This window comes from Rutilus rutilus, assembly GCF_951802725.1.
Source record: "Rutilus rutilus genome assembly, chromosome: 25".
NCBI classification, from domain to species: Eukaryota; Metazoa; Chordata; class Actinopteri; order Cypriniformes; family Leuciscidae; genus Rutilus; species Rutilus rutilus.
The window spans coordinates 16,749,928-16,767,923 of NC_140229.1; the positions used below are offsets into that span (position 1 = coordinate 16,749,928).

The 17,996-nt window shown below is 38.2% G+C and overlaps 1 protein-coding gene across 1 annotated transcript in view; it reads right to left on the reverse strand.

The window, feature by feature from the left end:
• Nucleotides 1–656: 656 nt before the first annotated feature.
• nlgn2b (neuroligin 2b) overlaps nucleotides 657–17,996 on the reverse strand; it is a 52,132-nt gene continuing 34,792 nt past the window's right edge. The window contains exons 4-8 of the mRNA XM_084401431.1: nucleotides 7,324–7,509; nucleotides 4,047–4,312; nucleotides 3,780–3,933; nucleotides 1,791–2,157; nucleotides 657–1,697 (exon numbers count right to left, since the gene is read on the reverse strand). Of these exons, the coding sequence (XP_084257557.1) occupies nucleotides 776–1,697; nucleotides 1,791–2,157; nucleotides 3,780–3,933; nucleotides 4,047–4,312; nucleotides 7,324–7,509 (1,895 nt within the window). The 3' untranslated portion in view covers nucleotides 657–775. The remainder of the gene's footprint in view (nucleotides 1,698–1,790; nucleotides 2,158–3,779; nucleotides 3,934–4,046; nucleotides 4,313–7,323; nucleotides 7,510–17,996) is intronic.

A 17,996-nucleotide genomic window follows, 5' to 3' on the forward strand; every position in this document is an offset into this window, starting at 1 on the left:
ATATAATATATTTATTTGTAGTAGTTGTATCTAGTTGTTCATTTCTCCCCGTAGGCAAATAACAGTGACAGTGCAAAACAAAAAGCAAAAACAAACATAAAAAACGAGAAAGAGACCAAAGAAAACAAAAACAAATTTGGCACTTTTTTCTCAATTCTGCAAATTCCTTGAATAAATCCAGTTCAGGCGATTCTCTCCACGTCCGTCCACAAGACTGCGTCTGATTGGACGATGATCACAGTACTTGGCACAAGAATGCTGGTAAAAATTAGATAGTAGAATCTTTTTTTTTTCATTCATAGCCTTATAAGGTTATCAATAATACATATTTTACACGTATGTTTTCTTGGTTTATAAAACAGTCCGAAGTAGGAAAAACTGTTCTTTTTTGGGGGACTAGAAACAGCTACAGAAGAGCAGAAGACTGTCAGGGAAGAAAAAAAGAAAAAGAAAGAGAAAAACGGCAATGTAACGTGAATAAAGAAAGAAAGAAAAGAAAACAAGAAAAAAGAAAAGAGGGAAGGGGATAGCTGCTGTATTGAGTGGGGAAAATGACGCTTCTCCACCCAAAACCTTCTCCGCTACTCAATCCAAGAACAAGAGGAGCAGGAAGAGTAAAACAAGAAAGAACAAGAGAGAAACAGTGTGTGCTGGGAGTGGACTTAAAAAGGACAGGAGTGGTGGGTTGGACAGTATCCGTGTAGAGCACCACTCTTAGTACCGGAGGTCTGTGTTCCTATGCGATTGGGGGGGCCTGGTCCCCTCAGAGGGGTCACTATACTCGTGTGGTGGAGTGCTGGTGGGGCAGGGCGTTGTTGCTGTGCCCAGCACTTGGTGCAGGGGCAGGGGGGTAAGTGTTGAAGGCATGGAGGGGCTGCATGCCAGTGATGGTGCTGGGGATCATGGAAAGTGTGTTAGACGTCATGAGTGGCACATCCTCGGGGGCCCGCCGTAGCGCCAGAGTGTAGTCTGGCGGGCACACGGGTGGTCTCAGGGGCTCCAGGTCGCCGAGGAGACCACGTGTTGGAAGGGGCGTGCCGTGGTCGAGCTCCACCCTCTGCTGCTTCATCTGCAAGGACATTAGCTCCTCCTCCTGGCTCAGTGCCAGGTCGTTATGGGGCGGAGCCCCCACAATGCCGATTCCCGGCGCCGCCCCACGTTGGGGCGAGAGACGACGATGGCGCCGTTGCAGCAGCTCGTGCCGTTTGTCACGTTTGTAGTACAATGCAGCAAATGCCAGTACGTTGAGGAAGAGCAGCGACGCACCCACTGCTACCGTCACGCTCAGCTCCGTCGAATAGTCACGCGTGTCACTCGGGAACGGGAAGCGTTCAGGAGGCTGTTCGGAACCTTCGAGGTCCGGGTCGGGTGGGTAGGTCGAAACCGTGGGATGGCGAGTAGAGCGTGTGCCTGGACTCTGGGGCGTGCCTTTCCTGCCGGGCCGGTGCGGGCCGTCAGGCGGCAGTCGTGTGGTTAAGGAGGTGATGATCTCCTCATGGAGGGTGTGCAGGTGAGGAACCAGCTCAAGCCAGAAGGCAACTTTGTTGGCACGGTAATTGTCCCGGATGCGAGGCTTCAACCCGATGTGGAGGTACTGCTTGTCTTTAGAGCTGAACTTGGTCCAGATAACTTCTTCAAAGCGATTGGGCTTAGTATGGATGAACTTGGTATCCTGCGGCACTGGAATGTTCGGATCACTGGTAAAAAAAAAAGTTGGAAGAAAGTCAGGACAGAAGAAGAAAATGCATTTGTATTCAGGTCTCATTGAATGAACAAATTCGAACTCTCACCCCGTCTTGGCGAAGTTGGTCCAGTACGTCATCACTACAGCGCTGAGCATGACATCGTTCTTGGAAAAGTTGCAGGGAAATAGATCTGTGGCGCCTACCATGGGAACACCGAACACATAGGGGATCTCATCACCATGTGCTGCGTCTGCCCACTCGGGTCGCGCCTCCGTCTGGCAGTGGTGGTGGAAGGTATAAAAATAAACGGGGGACTGGAACTCGGCATGCAGCTTAGCTGTGGCCACTGCTGGCGCCACCCACTGGTGATCGGTGAAAAGTGCAAGTAGAGTTTTCCGCCGCATGTCACCGTTATCACGGTCGGCCCAATCTGTGTACATGAACTTTATAGTCTCCCGCAATATGTCTTTACCTAAGAAGGGAGAGAGAGATACCAAGAGAGAAAAAGATGGATGTTGGATGTTGAAAGACAGAGTTGGTTGTCACACAAAGCAGGGCACCTTGACCCAATATAGGAGACAATGAGACCGAAGCACCCAAGGTGAGGGGTAAAATTAGACTGATTACCTTGAACAACCGCTAAAAGAATGTGTAGTGTCATTTGATGTGTACTCAATGCACGTTTATGAATTTTTTTTTTCATCCTGCAGAATCTTCTTAGGAGCACAAAGCAAATCTTTTGACTGAAATAACTTTTAATAGGTACTCAATTCAGTGCCTGATTAAAAATACTACAGAATCATTTTATTAACATACTTTTTGTTGAATATGTAAATTTGACAAATAATGTATTTTAAATTACAGCAGAAGCAATAAATGGTCCTGCAAGTTTAGCATACAACTAACAGATAGATACCTTTCAGTGCTGGGTAGTAACTTATTATATGATTATGTAATCAGAATCCAAAAAAGAAATACTTGCAATTAGACTGAATTATGTTTAAAAAAACTCAATCAGAATAGTTACTTTTTTATTGATTACATGATTACTTAATATTTACAAAATGGCACTAAATTGCTCACAATTCATTGATTCTCCCTAATTCTTCTTCTTCTTCTTTTTTTTTTCTCTTTTAAGATTTCCTTTTTCAAAAGTTTTGTGGAATTGCAGACTCAGATTGGCCACTAGTCAGGCGACTATAATTAACGGTACATGGAAAATTGAGAGGCCGCCCAGCATAAACAAATAAAACATGTGATAGTTTTAGATAGATAGATAGATACAAATAAAATGATTTATATTTATTGGTTTTATTTTTTATAATTTAACTTTTTAATGATTTAAGTTTTTCATAAATGTATGAATCCCTGCAGTTCCTTCCCAAGTTAGAGAAATGCACTTCATGTTGTCACAAAATTGAATAATTTTTCTCTTTTTGTATTTTTTTTTCAGTGTGATACAAAATTATACAATTCAAATCAATATTATAAACAAGTTAGGTCAAAAGTAATCTAAAAGTAATCAAAAAGTAGTTGAAATATATAACTTAAAATGTGATGTAATAGATTATGTTACTAACTACAATTTTTATCATGTAATTTGTATTCAGTAATGGACTACAATTTGTAAGTAATCTACCCAGCAAATTACATTAGTTTTCTAGTCTGTCACAATACCATGATATATTTTGAACAGGCATTGGGATCAGATGTTAACTCAGTAACTGCTCTGATGAGTTCAATTATTCAAGGATTTGACTCAAACTAATAAGTGGTAAGTTTGTAAGTCTTTATTAGTGGTTCATTAAAATGAACTGATTTATAAGAGTACTCAGGAATCAGATTATGCTTAGTCTGTATGTTTGTTTTTTAGTGTAGCCAGCATATGCAATGCAATAGAAATCCATATAGTTGTGCCATTATTTTACAATTTCTCTTAAATCATCAAATTATATATTTTTAAAAAAATAATTCTGCATGCATACAACTCAGTGAACAGTACAGTTTCTTTTGCCGTTGCACGGTTGATTCAGTGGCGGCAATGGCAGTGCAAACACTGATCTGTTATAGTGCAAGTGTGTCTGTGAAACTCACCATCTGGGTATCCGTATAGGTTGTCCACAAAGTTGGATATGGTATAGTCAAAGGAAGCAGCTGAAATTCCATCCTCACCCTCACTGTCATCTACAAATTTCAGCCCTTCACCCTGGTTCACCCCCAACAGAATGTCGTAGTTCAGGAACTCCCCCTGAGGACATTGCACAAATGTCACCCACAGTACTCACTTTCGCTAATGAACTGTCATGATTATACTCTGGGATCACTCTAAACTCGGGGACCTTGCAGTGTCCAAAATCACACCTGCTGCATGAGGATCTCAGGGTCATCGGGCACCACGTCTCCGTCCACCACTGGTCCGAATGCGATGTGGTAACGGGCAGGTTGGATATCCTGATCCACCAGCTCCCTGAAGCTCTTCCTTCGCAGACAGTCCACCAGATCTGCAGTGTCGCTGTAGCTGCAGCCCACCTTCTTGGCCAGGATCTTGGTGTACATCAGGGGCCGGTAGTTCACTGACCAGCTGGATATGGCGGAGCCACTCTGAGCAATGGCCCTCTGGAACAATCCTGAAACCAGGGCTAGATATAAGCAATGACTAAGAAAAGTCAGATAGCAGGCTATAATATGAGTGAGTCAATGTGGACACTGAGTGTCCCATGACCATGAGCAAGATAAAGCCACTGAATATCTTTATCATCATACAAAGAAGGACAGTGGAACTTTTTTCCATCATTTTTTGCAGTTGTGTGAAACACAAATCAGATTTGATTTCATAATGTGTCATGCATACTCAGGTCCAGATTTACAATGTGGACTTTTGGAGCTGTGCAAACATGGAGGAAGTTTTCTGAGATCATGCTGGTCTTCAACAGGGTGTAACCAATAACAACATGAACCAGGAGGCAGGGGCTCGTTTTAATGTGTGTTTTAAAAAGGGCAGGTAGAAACTCTGATACACTTGAATGAAAGTGAGACAAAGTGAACTCAGCAGTGTTCGAAAACGCTCTGGATGAGCATGAGGAAACCATCTTGGATTTCAGAACCCTGCTGCACTGTTATGTAAAGTGTCCCACGGTTTTCATCTGCAGATTCTGTTATTAATTATTAAAATGTTTCCCCCACCCCCCCAGTCACACACACACACACACGCTATACTCTATTACAAGACCCCCCCAGCTCCAGTTCCCTATGAAATCAATTAAGAATCAGCTCAGCTGCAGTCCAACACTTCTGCATCACACACACATAGTTGTACATGCTGCTCATTATAAATTTGTCTCACATCTCTCCATTTTTATCACACAGCACTCATTATAAACTGGCATCAAATGCAGATGCACGTGTGATCTCGAGATAGCAGTATAAATCAGTCTTACACACAACGCAAGGCAGTGCCAAAAATCAGTCTCACTTTCACACAGCCGCACAATATATCATCTGTGTATTAAAAAATTCAGAACATAGAATAGCACATTGTAAAAACATATAGCATAAAAGGGTTAAAGACTTCAAAGGGTTAGTTCACCCAAATTTTTTAATTATGTCATTAACTACTTACGTCTGAGATTAATATTTTGTAAATAAAAATGTTTTGCTCAAAATGTATGCTTCATAAAATTGAGGTTAAACCACAGGAGTCACATGGATTCTTTTAATGATGTCTTTACTACCTTTCTATGCCTTGAAAGTGGTAGTTGTGTAGCTGTCAATGGAGGGACAGAAAGCTCTCAGATTTCATTAAAAAGATCTTCAATTGTGTTCTGAAGATTAACGAAAGGCTTACGGTTTTGGAGCGACATGAGGTTGAGCTATTTATTACAGAAATTGAATTTAAACCTTTTAAAAGAACAGTTCCAAATATCCAAATACAAAAGTAATTCAGATTTTTGCAACGAGCTGAGGGTCAATAAATGGGTCAATGGCAAATGAGAGCATCCATGAGAAAGAGAAAGAAAAAACTATTCATATTCAATATACATCATGTTCTTAGAAATGTAATCTTTCTACTGATGTTGGTTTTATATGGTTTTGCAGTAAGCAATAAGGTACTCGAGGCTAGTGCTGTATCGTGCGGCATGTTGTTAGTGCCTGCAACCCCTTCAGCCGTGACTTATTAACCTTTTTACTGAATAACCTTTTATAAAACGGTTACCACACAGCACAAATATTAAAGCCGAAAAATATGTATCTATGCAACTTTCATGAAGTATAATTACTAAATCATTCCTTCTGCTGGAGAAAAATAGTCCCTGACCGCAAACAGCAACCGAAGTTACATACATTATTTTGCCATTAGATGGCGGCAAAGACTGTCTTTATGAGTGAGTCAGTCATTAGAGAGAAGACTTTCACATTGAAAGCACTCAAACTTGTGAAAACGGAGAAGGAAGACGCAACTGACAAATGACTATAGGCAACTGTTAAAAGGACAAGATATTGTAGCGGACATTCAAACAGATTTTTTATTATGAATATAGGACTGACTTGAAGGAAAATGCTATGTCTACTGTAAATGCAGGTACATTCGCTTACTCGATCTCTCACAATACTCTACTAGCTTCAATGAACAATATCAGTGAGATCAAACATATGTTTAAGTTGCTAAGAGTGGTTGCTAGGGGTGTTGTGTAGTGATACATAGAACCGTTGGGTGATGTGATCATAGCGTGTTTTATCGTGAATAAAACACAGCTATTGACCAATCAGAACCAAGGATTGGAACTAACCGTTTTATACATTTACTTTAAACATTTTCAAGTAAAGTTAAAATTTCTCTAAAATGTCATGTGATGTAAAAAGTAGCCTAATACATTTTGTTTACACCTTGTGAGTGTACACAACAAAATATATTTTCAAAGTAAATGTTTTGTTTTAAACAGAAGCCATGAACTCAATTATTAATTCAAAAATGTATTTTTTGGGGGGGACTTTTTGCTTATTTTGCAACCTCTCATTTTTTAAAAATATTTTATGAGACTTACTGACCTGGAAACTGCTTTTCAAATATTAATAAGAGTGAAGCAGACATGATAAAAAAAAAAAAAAATAGCAATAGAATAACAGATCGTCAAACTACTTAATAATGCATATTTTTTAAGAATTTTATTCTTTCAAAGAGGCTTGTCTCTTTATTATGATATCAGGACAGTTGTATTATGTTGTTTTTGACATTTTAAATTTAATATAGAAATGATTTTTTTCCCTCATCATAGAAGAGGTGTATTCATGTCATTCAAAGCTGAATTTTCAGCAGCAACTTTAGTCTTCAGTGTCACGTGATCCTTCAGAAATCCTTCTAATATGAAAGTGAACTTTTGATCAATTTAATGAGTCCTTATTGAATGAAAGTATTAATTTATAAAAAAGAAAAGAAAAAGAAAAACTCTTACCGACCCCCAACATTTGAATGGTATTGTATGTATGAATTAAATCTCGAATGTATTACTGAATAAATTAATAGAGCCAAGACACAAATGAGCATCCTAAAATTAGTAAATTAGAGTCATTTTTTTGGGTGCCCTTCCTTTAAATTATGGAGCTCTTTATTGATGATGATCACAGCAACAGAGTTTCAAACCTTCAGAATGATGGGATAGGATGAGAAGGTTGACGCAAGAGGCTCCGGCCCCGGAGCCAAATATGGTGATTCTCTCTGGGTCTCCTCCAAAGTGTCCGATGTTCTCATTGAGCCAACGTAGAGCCTGAATCTGGTCTAGTAGCCCATAATTCCCCTTTGCAGACTGATCTCCAGTGCTCAGAAAACCTGCGGAGAGCAAGAGAGTTAGACCAGAGAAAAGATAACAGACAATGTCGACCAAAATAAAAACAGCATGATCAATACATGTTGATCAAGATCAAGCACTCTGAGCCTGAGAAGAGCGAAGTGCATTAGTAAAATGAAAGAATGAAATGAGGCAGAGGACTAAAGCTTTAATGAGACATGTTCCTATTTGGAATGATTCATATTAATGTTTACAATAGACTTGAATTGATCATTAATAACAATTGTACACTATGATATACTTGTACAAAGTCCTGTACTTTGCATGTTACTGTGTTAACAGATGATCTACCGGAGGAGCTGGTTACTGTATTCCACAACGCAATGTGCTCAAACTCATTATTTGAATGTCAAGATTAAGAGCTCTTTTTTTCTCATAAGATTTGAGAAAATTTCTTCTCTGTTTATCCATGCATAATGAAAAAAAACATAGTAGGCATTGTTAAATTTATACTTCACAGAATACAGTACATCAGCGTTTTTGAAAGAAACTTTTAAGTGAATGATTCAGCGACTGAATCCTTTGGGCCACTTAGTAGTCGCCAACTTGTGATGTTGCCTAGAGGAACGGTGACTGAACAAATGAGTGAAAAAATCTAAACTTATTCAAAAGACTCAAATCAACCCCATTGCCAGTTCATAAATCTATTTAAAATTTAAAAGTCTCTTCAATTACAGTACTATGAAAGTCTTAGCAGAACAGATTTTAATGTCAAGATTTAGGACACTTTCCCTCATAAGATTGGAGTAAACTTTTATTAAAAATCAGCATGTTTATCGATGTATAACATGAGAAAACAACAGTAGGCATTACTCCGTGTACTGCACAGTATACACTACAGTAAGCAGTACATTAGTATTTTTAAAAGACTCTTGACATGACTGGTGAACAGTGATTGAACAAATGACTTAACCGATTCTAATCATCCCATTGCTAGTTCATAAATCTATTTATAATTGCTCAAAAACACATGTGACTAAAATTACAGCACTATGAATGCTTTAGCAGAACATATTTTCATCTGTGATGTTCAGTACTGTGAACCTCAGGGATGCTGGGGTGGGTTTGATGCATTAACTGTTATCATCGCTGGTGAGAAGAATTTTATTATCATCTTGTCAAGCCCATCTTTATGACGGGTCTAGCCGATTAGCCAGTTTAGACATTTGAACCGTTGGTCTTTGGTTAGCAAAAGCTTAAGTGCTCACTGCTCACATACACATACATACTTTAAAATAGGAAGCCCACATACCATAATGGACCTATACAAATAATACATGCTACTGCTCATTAAAATGGACCGTATGTGGCTCTTGAGTCACGGTGTAAATGAGAACTAAAGAGCTTATGTAAGAATGTCTATTTTATTACTCTAACTGAACTGGTGATGCACTAAAAACATGATAATGTAGAGAGAAAAAAGGGGAATTTCAAAAATATTTCACATGTCTAAGAAAGCACTCTTCAGACTGTGAAAGAAAGGCTTCCACTGGAATATTAAAAGAAATGGGGAAAAGACATAAAAGGGGAAAAGGAGATAACAATAGACCTATGCTTAAAAGCTACGTGCCCTCAGACCCAATATAAGAGCCAGTGAGTGTGACTGTGTGTGTGTGTGTGTTTTAGAGAAAAAGAGCAAGTCAAAGAAACTAAGAGGGACGAGTAGAGAAAAAGACAAACTGCCATGTTGTTTTCAGGAGTCAGGCCTGTGAGGAAGACGAAAAGCGTCAACATACGGCACATCACATCACAAACAACACACAACGGATCATAAACTTGGCACCTCTACATATAAAAGGCTCTCTCCGTGTGTCATAGATGGAGGAATATACCGAAATAGAGTTCTTTGAAAATGTTCGTTACAGATGTTAAAAAAAAGCTTTTGACGTCTGAAAGTCCCAAAGGATGACAATGACATTGTTTTAAAGGATATCACAGCCTCTGCTACATTCTTTTACATGTTATATAAAATAGTAGCATGTATTCATGACCACATCATTATTGCAATTGTTTCCATGACAAAATGCAACATTTGCACGGATTTGGCATCTATACATCATATTTTAAATAAATACAGCCAATATTTTTGCTCCTTTCCTTGAAATACCACCTTCACAATCAAAAGTTTGATTAAAAAAAATACAGTAAAATATTAATATTGTGAAATATTATTTCAATTTATAATAGCTAAATTTTTTATTATGTCTTTTGTGTCTCATGATCCTTCTGAAATCATAATATGCTGATTTGGTGCTCAAGAAACATTATATATATATATGTATAACAAAACAGCATTTATTTGAAATAAAACTGTAACATTATGATACTTTTTTTTTTTTTAATCAATTTAATGCCTCCTTGCACAAATTCCACCCTGACTGTTCACACTTAAGTTATATTGCAAAACATCAAATGCATATCTGTTTTATTTCCACTTTGAAGATTCAGGCGATTTTAAAAACAAAATATGGACCACATTCAGCTGTGGTGTGAACACAGACTTCCGTATTGTCTAAACGAGATTAATAGGGCAGGTAACTGGATGTGTGCTAACTCACATTCTAAGCGTCGGCCTCACGAGTCAAGGACAACCCCTAGAAAACGAGACAAATTACGTATTCATCAAACTGCTAGATCAGGCCACCACAGGCGAGTCCCTAAAGATGAGTGAAGTCACTGAGTGCATTACAAATACAACTGTAGTGCAAATTAGAGGGGGAAGTGTGGACGTGAGGTCTTTTTATAATGGTTTCATATTAGGTGAGTGTGAATCCTAGAGGTTGCGAATCTGTGGCTATATTCGGAAATGTGGCGCATACTTTGTGCAGTATGCACGGGATAGCTAGATGACCTACTTCACTGGGTATTGTATCCCACAATGCAACCCGCTCAACTTAACCTTCCATATGCAGTAACTAGATTGTTAGTATGTCATTTGGAAATGTTGCTATACTCATAATTCAGCTGTAGTCAGGTTTATTATTGTTAACCCAAACTAAAATGTTAATTGAAATAAAGCTGAAATAAAATAAAATATAAATATTAGATGAAAATTAGAAATGCAGTCTTGGCTGAAAAACCCTGCACTAAAGCCCTCAAATTACTATTTTTAGCTGGAAAAATAAAAACTTAAACTGAACAAACTAAAACTTAACTAAAATAAATTAAACCCAAATAGTAGTATAAAAACTAACAAAAGCACATACAAAATAGTAAAAAAAAAAAAAAAAAAATGTAACCTGAAATGCTAATTCAAACTATACTGGTAAATAAATAATACAAAAATAACACTGGTAATCACATAGTCCTACCTACATCCTGCTTAGTATATACTGTATACTACATAAACAACATGAAATAAAATAGGCTATATAATTGCAACAGCAAACAGTAGTATGCTTTATTGCTGTCACATGACCTCTCCACAATGCATGTTTAAATTAACAGTAGCTATTTTGGTTAAACCTTTTTTTTTTTTTTTTTTTTACATTTATACCATTATGTGTAAAAAAACCATTAACTTTTGTCAAGTCTGATTATATAAGCAGTCAAGCAAGTTACATTGTGGGATATGGTGTACCATACTGTTGCATAATGCACTATGGCAAATGTAGAAGGTCATGGGGGAATTCCATGTATACAGAAAAATGTCACACTGTGCAATACAATATACATGCATCAGATATAGTAATAGCAGTATGGAAGTATGCTATTCTGAACATAAATGTTGTCTAAACCTACTGTTAAGAGGTAAGTATGTAAACATCTGTGCACCTGGATGAGTGGGAACCCTTGTGTGGTCTGTCAGATGACTGGAAGTCTGTGTGTGCAGCACAGCCATTGGATAAAAGGCTGATCGATGGGAAAACGGTGTTCAGGAACTGGTTGCTGAGGGTCGGTGGGTTTGACTGTCTTCAAATTAACCTCCTTCTGTAGCGCTGTTTGCTGTTGCCTGGCAACCAGCTACTACTTCTTTCAAAGGGATGTGTTTTGCGAGTGCGCAGACACAATGGTGAATGTTGCAAAAATGCAGTGATTATCCTAAACTACGGGTTACGTCCATATGTGTAACGAAATATCATATTACAATTTAGCAAAATGATCAGTCAAAGTCTAACCCCGTGCACCGCTCTGATTCGCTCGGTAAGTTTCACTGTGAGCTGAGTGCTGAGTTGAATCTCCTGCAGACTTTGGTGCTGAGAGCAGCAGTTTGGGTCTGGACTCATGCATATGCACCACTCCAGCGAACGGCAGATCGGAGAGGGAGAGAGAGAGAGAGAGAGAGAGTGTGTTGCATGCCAGGGTAAAAGGGGGATGAGGAGGTGAGAGGGAAATGCAGGGGAAAAGGTTGATAGATAGATGGATGGATAGATAGATAGATGGATAGAAAATGAGGCTACTTCCAATAAAAGCTCCAACATATTAGGAATACTTTAAGCTGTGTTGCTATGTGAGCGAACGCAAGCGTCTCGCTTATATAATTAACCCATGCAACATATCTGCATCAGGCGTATGTTTTAACATGACGTGCCACAACTGTTAGAGGTTGTCGACACTGGACCTGTCAAAGTAAACATTATAAACTTGAACATGTGTCTTTCTGAATGTGTGCATGATGATTGATGATTGTATTGAAGCACGTTGCATCGCAATGCCCCGTTCGCTTTGATGTGTTCATGACCTGTTTAATCTTTGAAGGTCTAAATGCAGCGCAATTTAGTTTGCACCCCTATACCCGAAGTTACCCGATTTTTTTAGCGGTGGCGTAAAAATTGAAAGCTGTCCGTCATTTTGACAGATTACACTGAGAGCGATGTATTGTAACTGTAATTCTCACCCCGTCCACTTGGTGGTGAGTGCGCTCTTGCTGACTATCAAGTTAACGGTCAACGAATGGCTTTTCTGAGTTACTTGCCATTGTCTACAAGCTGTTTTATTAACATCTTACTGCGGTTCAAACACTGATTGAGCGATTACATGAGAGACATGATACAGATTTCGGTAAGTTGAACTGTATCTTTCAAAAAAATTTTTTTAATGTTTATTTCGTTCTTTCAATGTTTATTCCGCTTCTCTGAACTGAGGCGCTACAGTGATCACTCGTGCCACATTAAAGGGCATCAAAACAGTATTGGTTGAATTTTGTGATAAAATAGACTGAATTTGAAAGCTGAGACTTTGTTTGATTTCAAAAGTAACAAAGCACAAAGTTTATTGCGATTTATTGGACAAATATTCATGATGAAATCTGAAAAGTGACAAAGTCTCTGTTCAACTTTCTCTTCGTAAATAAATAAATACATAATCTAGCCTATATGCTTGTCCTGTACGTTTGTGAATAAAAATGAAAGCCTATTAAATGGCTTATTATTATTAAAGTGTGAAAGTTAAAATTGACAGGTAATAATAGATTACATAGGCGTAATTCTATGGGGGGACAGGGGGACACGTCCCCCCCAATATTCAAAGAAGGACAATTTGTCCCCCCCAATATTTGATCATACTATGATTATGCGGGCAATATCGATGTGATTGCATTTGCAAATACGTCTTTATTTCCAGCTCCGAAAATATAAAATCCCGGCCGGTCCATTTCCCAAATCCATTCGACTGGCCTTACACTATACATTAACAAAACCTATTTCTCCTGAAATCCATGTCATGTTTTCCCTATACCTTTAGTAGCTCGTGCACCGTCAGTGAGTTAGGAAAAACCAAACAGAAGAAGAGTTAGGAGCGCGAAATCTGACAGAGCAGGTGACGGCGGTGTCGTCTCACATGGTGAAATCTCATATGGCAGGTGACGGCGGTGTCCTCGCAGAGAAACCGAAGTACAGTTGTAAATTTATGTTTCCATTTATGGGTATTGCCAGAGTTTTTCCTGCATAGAGAATTATGAGGCGGCTGCCTCCGTCAAATTTCGTGCCGCCTCCGGCTCTCGACAAAACTCGGACAGACAGTCACGTGGTCAGATACACTTTCCCCACCGTGATGGTTCTGTTGCGGTTATAAAAATATTTAAAATAATCTAATTTAATACAGTTATAATTTTTCAATGTAAATTATTTAATTTGATTGGTAACAGCCTAGTGTCTTATTATTTTAATTGGATATATTTATCAAATTTAAGAATTTGAAATGAAAGATGGAGCATACAGTTAATAAAATTAGGGGGGAAAATGCCCTTTATAAAGGTACAAAAAACTATTCTGAGTGTTTTCAAACAGTGATGTAATGAAAAATGGACAATTTTAAGTTTGAAGGGAGTAAAGCCTCTGTTTAGGCTATTAAGGAAATATAATTTTGCCAAAAGAAGAACTTTTATTTTAAATAAATGTTCATTTTAAATCAGCATGTCAGTGTGATATGTTACCATATTATCATGCTTAACACTAAGAATTTGAATAATTGTAATGTGATGATCAGATGCAGATATCTAAATCAGAGAATATCATAGGTTCGGGCGGTTTGCGGGTGGATTATTTATTTTTAACAGTGGATTCGGGTGACTCAAAGTGCACCAGATTAATGAATTTACCTTTAAAATGTACAAAATTTTCTTCCAGGGGAGCATGCCCCCGGACCCCCCTAGAGGTACCAAGTACACAGCTGTCCCCCCCAATGTGTGATTGACAATTTCGCCCTTGATAGATTATGATGGAATTTTTACACCCCTGTTCGTCAAAATAACAGACCTAAAGGAAGTCTAATGCGACCTCTGCTGGAACTGTTCCTTACCGTTCTTAGAACGGTTCAGCCCGACGGTGGAAAAGGTGCTAAAGTTTTGATGGAGCCCGGGGGACTCGATGTTTACACTTTAGGGGGAGATAAACCCATGATTGTCATACTAATAGTAGTCAATGACCAATAAACTGGGTTAAGATAATGTATTGTACCATAAAAAAATTACATACTTCATCTAAATCCTACTCTAACACTAATAATTCTTCTTCTTATTATAAATATATTTCAACATATTTAATAAATTACTAATTACAATAAATAATTCTAAGGACGTTTGTGGAGGAACGCCTAATTGCCCAGAATGCTTTAATTGAGCTGTCCTTGGAGCCAAACTATATAAGCAGGAAGACAAGATAAAAACCTTAAACAGAACACCAAACAAGTGACCCATTAGACAGAAGTCACTGCTGTGTTCACTACATTCCTCTTCTTGTCATTCTAATTCAATTCAAACTCCTGCTTGAGAATTGACTAAATTCCTAAATTACGATTTTTGTCTTGTCAAGCAGAACCTCAGAACCGCATTTGTCCTCTCCATTCCTCACAGGAAAGCGTGTTTCTCTAACTGAAATATCTGTATCTAAAACAAGGATATTGGTTGGTGAAGTATAGTAAAATAGTTAATCAGCTGTGCTTCGCAGGGCCCCGCTGTTAGGCTACATCAATATCCCTCAAACATAAAAACAATATTCTGCGTTCCGCACGGCTGCACCTTACAACAGACTACAGACAACTAACCGCCTGTTTTACCAGAGGACGTACTGCTACTGAAAGAAGAGTGATGGCGAAGAGATGAGATTTAGCTTTCGACAATATTAGCCATTGGATTTGGTGCCGATATTATATACATTTGTACAATGTGATACATTTTTCAGAAAAAAGTAAACATGAAGCTTCACCACTAAACCTAACCATCAGCGGGGTATAAGTACAATTGGGATAATACAAATTTAAATGAATTAGCTACCAATTCGTCAAAACGTAAAATAGTTACGAGATTGTGTTGGAACTCCCGCCAAATAGCACCATTGACGACTTCTTTAGTCTTTGCAATCGTTTACTCTGAAATATAAATAAACAAGTGAAGTTAATCATGCTAAATCTCGGCGCTGCTCACCCGCAGCAGGTATAAAAATATGAAAATGTGCCCTCTTCATTCTGAGGTGGCATTTCCATTTCCAAAAATAATCTCTTCCACTTCTCAGATACCAACACTGTAAACATTCATTGTTTCCCTTTGCATTTATAATTACGCGATTAGCGTCCACATCAAAAAACGAAAAGCGCGTTTCAGAAACATAAATATAGCTCAAAGCAAACATCCTCGAGAGGTGCACGGCAGTGAGTGAATCATAATTCGGGAATTCTGTGCTAGCTGGTGGCGAATGGCGGAAAGTGTAAAAACTGCTGAAATAAAGAATCGTGTGGAATTAGGAACCTAATTAGGGTAATCTGTTCCTTCAAATAGAACAGATTTGATGAAGAACTGGAAGATGCCGAGAAAGAGAAAGCGAGTGAGGTGAGGGGGTAATGCGAACAGGGAAACGCAGGAAGCGCTTAGGCCCTGGTAAGAAAAACGGAGCTAACCCGCAAGGCCCATTGACAGCGCATTCTTTCTTCCCCAGAGTTCATTAATTAGTTAATTAGTTAATTAGTCTGAGCAGATGGTTGTGGTACACAAATCAGCAGCTCAGAGGGGCAGCTGGGCGGAGGCAGAGATGGAAGGTGAGGGGCGCCTCAGATCTGGAGAAAACGAGCACATTCGCAGAGCGCTAATGCTAACGCAGCTAACCTGCTGCAGTGCACACTCACAGAACACATGTGTACTAGCACTCGTAGCTCATTCTGGCCTGCCACCCCTTCCTCAGAGTGTGCGTGAGGAATTTCAGATAGTTGCGCAACGGCTGTGAAAACACAAGAACCTGTGCGGCTCAGAATCCAGAAAGAAATGCTGTGTGTGTGTGTGTGTGAGTGAGAGTTGCATTAGCATTGGTTTGGATGAATTCTCTGCTTCACTGCAGATATAAAAAGGCACTTCTGATGGTTATTTTTAGCATGTTCACATTTCTCCCTTCTGTCTCCACTCTTTCACTTGTTCTGTCTCTCTCTCCACCTCTCCACCTTTCTCTGGCCCTTTTTCCTTTTATCTCTCTTTCGCTGTGTAAAGGTGCATGTGCATATAGCTCACACAGTTCTGACAGTGTCTGTGCGTATGGGAGCTGGATAAAGGGTCCGGTTTTGTGCTAAACCTGCTTTTATGATGCGGAACACTGTTCTTTCTCTCTCTCTCTCTCTCTCTCTCTCTCTCTCTCTCAATCTCTCTCTCTCTTTTCACATCCTTTGTGCATTTTTTTCCTGTTTGAAAATGCTTCATCCAATCCAATCATCCAATGGGACTGGAATGGCAAGACACAAACACGTAATCCTCTTCACCGCTATAGAAAAACCTCTATAAAGAAGAATAGAGAGAAAGACAGATAATTCACTGAAAGGTTACTCTTATTCATCCATGTACCAAAATTCATCACCCATGCTAATAATCGTACTTTTTGCATCCTTTCAGGGAGGCGTACATGTATTTTTTGTTTCTAATGTATTCATTTTATACAGTGTGGGCTATACAACATACTCATACTAATGCTGCGGTATGCATACTGTGTGCATTGTGCACATTTTCTGTATGCATAGAATATTAGGGTTTGCACCAAAATGTGCAGTATGTGCACTGCACTCCATTTGCAATGTGATGAGGCAAAAGTAATAGCCTTTATTTTTGAAATTTTATTTGCAGGCTGAGAAACTTTTACACAAATATGACAAAAAATGCTGGAGTTATACAATTTGCAGAGGTATACATTTAAGTAACACTTGCAAGTACGAAGGCTAAATATTTCATTATCAAAAACTTCATCTCTGTAAAGCAGTTTGAACAGGAAAAAAACCTTGGATTAATTAATTATACATTTTTTTGCGACATCACTCCGTGTGGCATTTTTAATGTAAAAAAAAAAAAAAAAAAAAATTCAAAATCACATTGTAGAAATTCATACGAAATCGCCACCTCATGAAAAAATTCACCAGATCCAATGGCTAATTGTAACAGTAGTCCACTGAAGGACAGTTGAATGTAGAAATGAATCTGCAAAATGAATCTGCCATTTCATATAATTTAAAGTTACGAGTTTTCAATTCTATATTTTCAGCTTTCATTTTAATTTTAGTTTAAGTTGTAGTAAATATATATTTTTAATTTTTATTTCAGTTTTAGTTTGTAATTTAAGTACTTTAAACCAAACATGCTTTATTTCAGTTATTTGCCAAGACAAATTTTTTTTTATTTACATTAAGTTTTTAAATTTAAAATGTATATATTATATAATATTAGTTTAATTTAATTTAACAAACATGTTTTAATAGTTTTATTTAACAACACTGGTGTTTAACTTTTTCAAAAACAAATGTGAAAGACATGCCTCGACTATTTTTACTTCTTGGATTAAGCATTTTAAATCTACTGGATTACAATGACTGTTTGGTTGAATTTATGTTTTCTGATTAGGAAAACCTTTTAGAGCAAATACATAAACACTATGGACAAAAAGGTTTTATCCTTCATCTCCCAGTCATACAGTACTCGACGCCACTTGACGAATTAAACATGCAACAGTGTAAGGTCTTGTCACCAAAATGTTGCATAGTGTTAAAAAATTAATCCCATACTTTT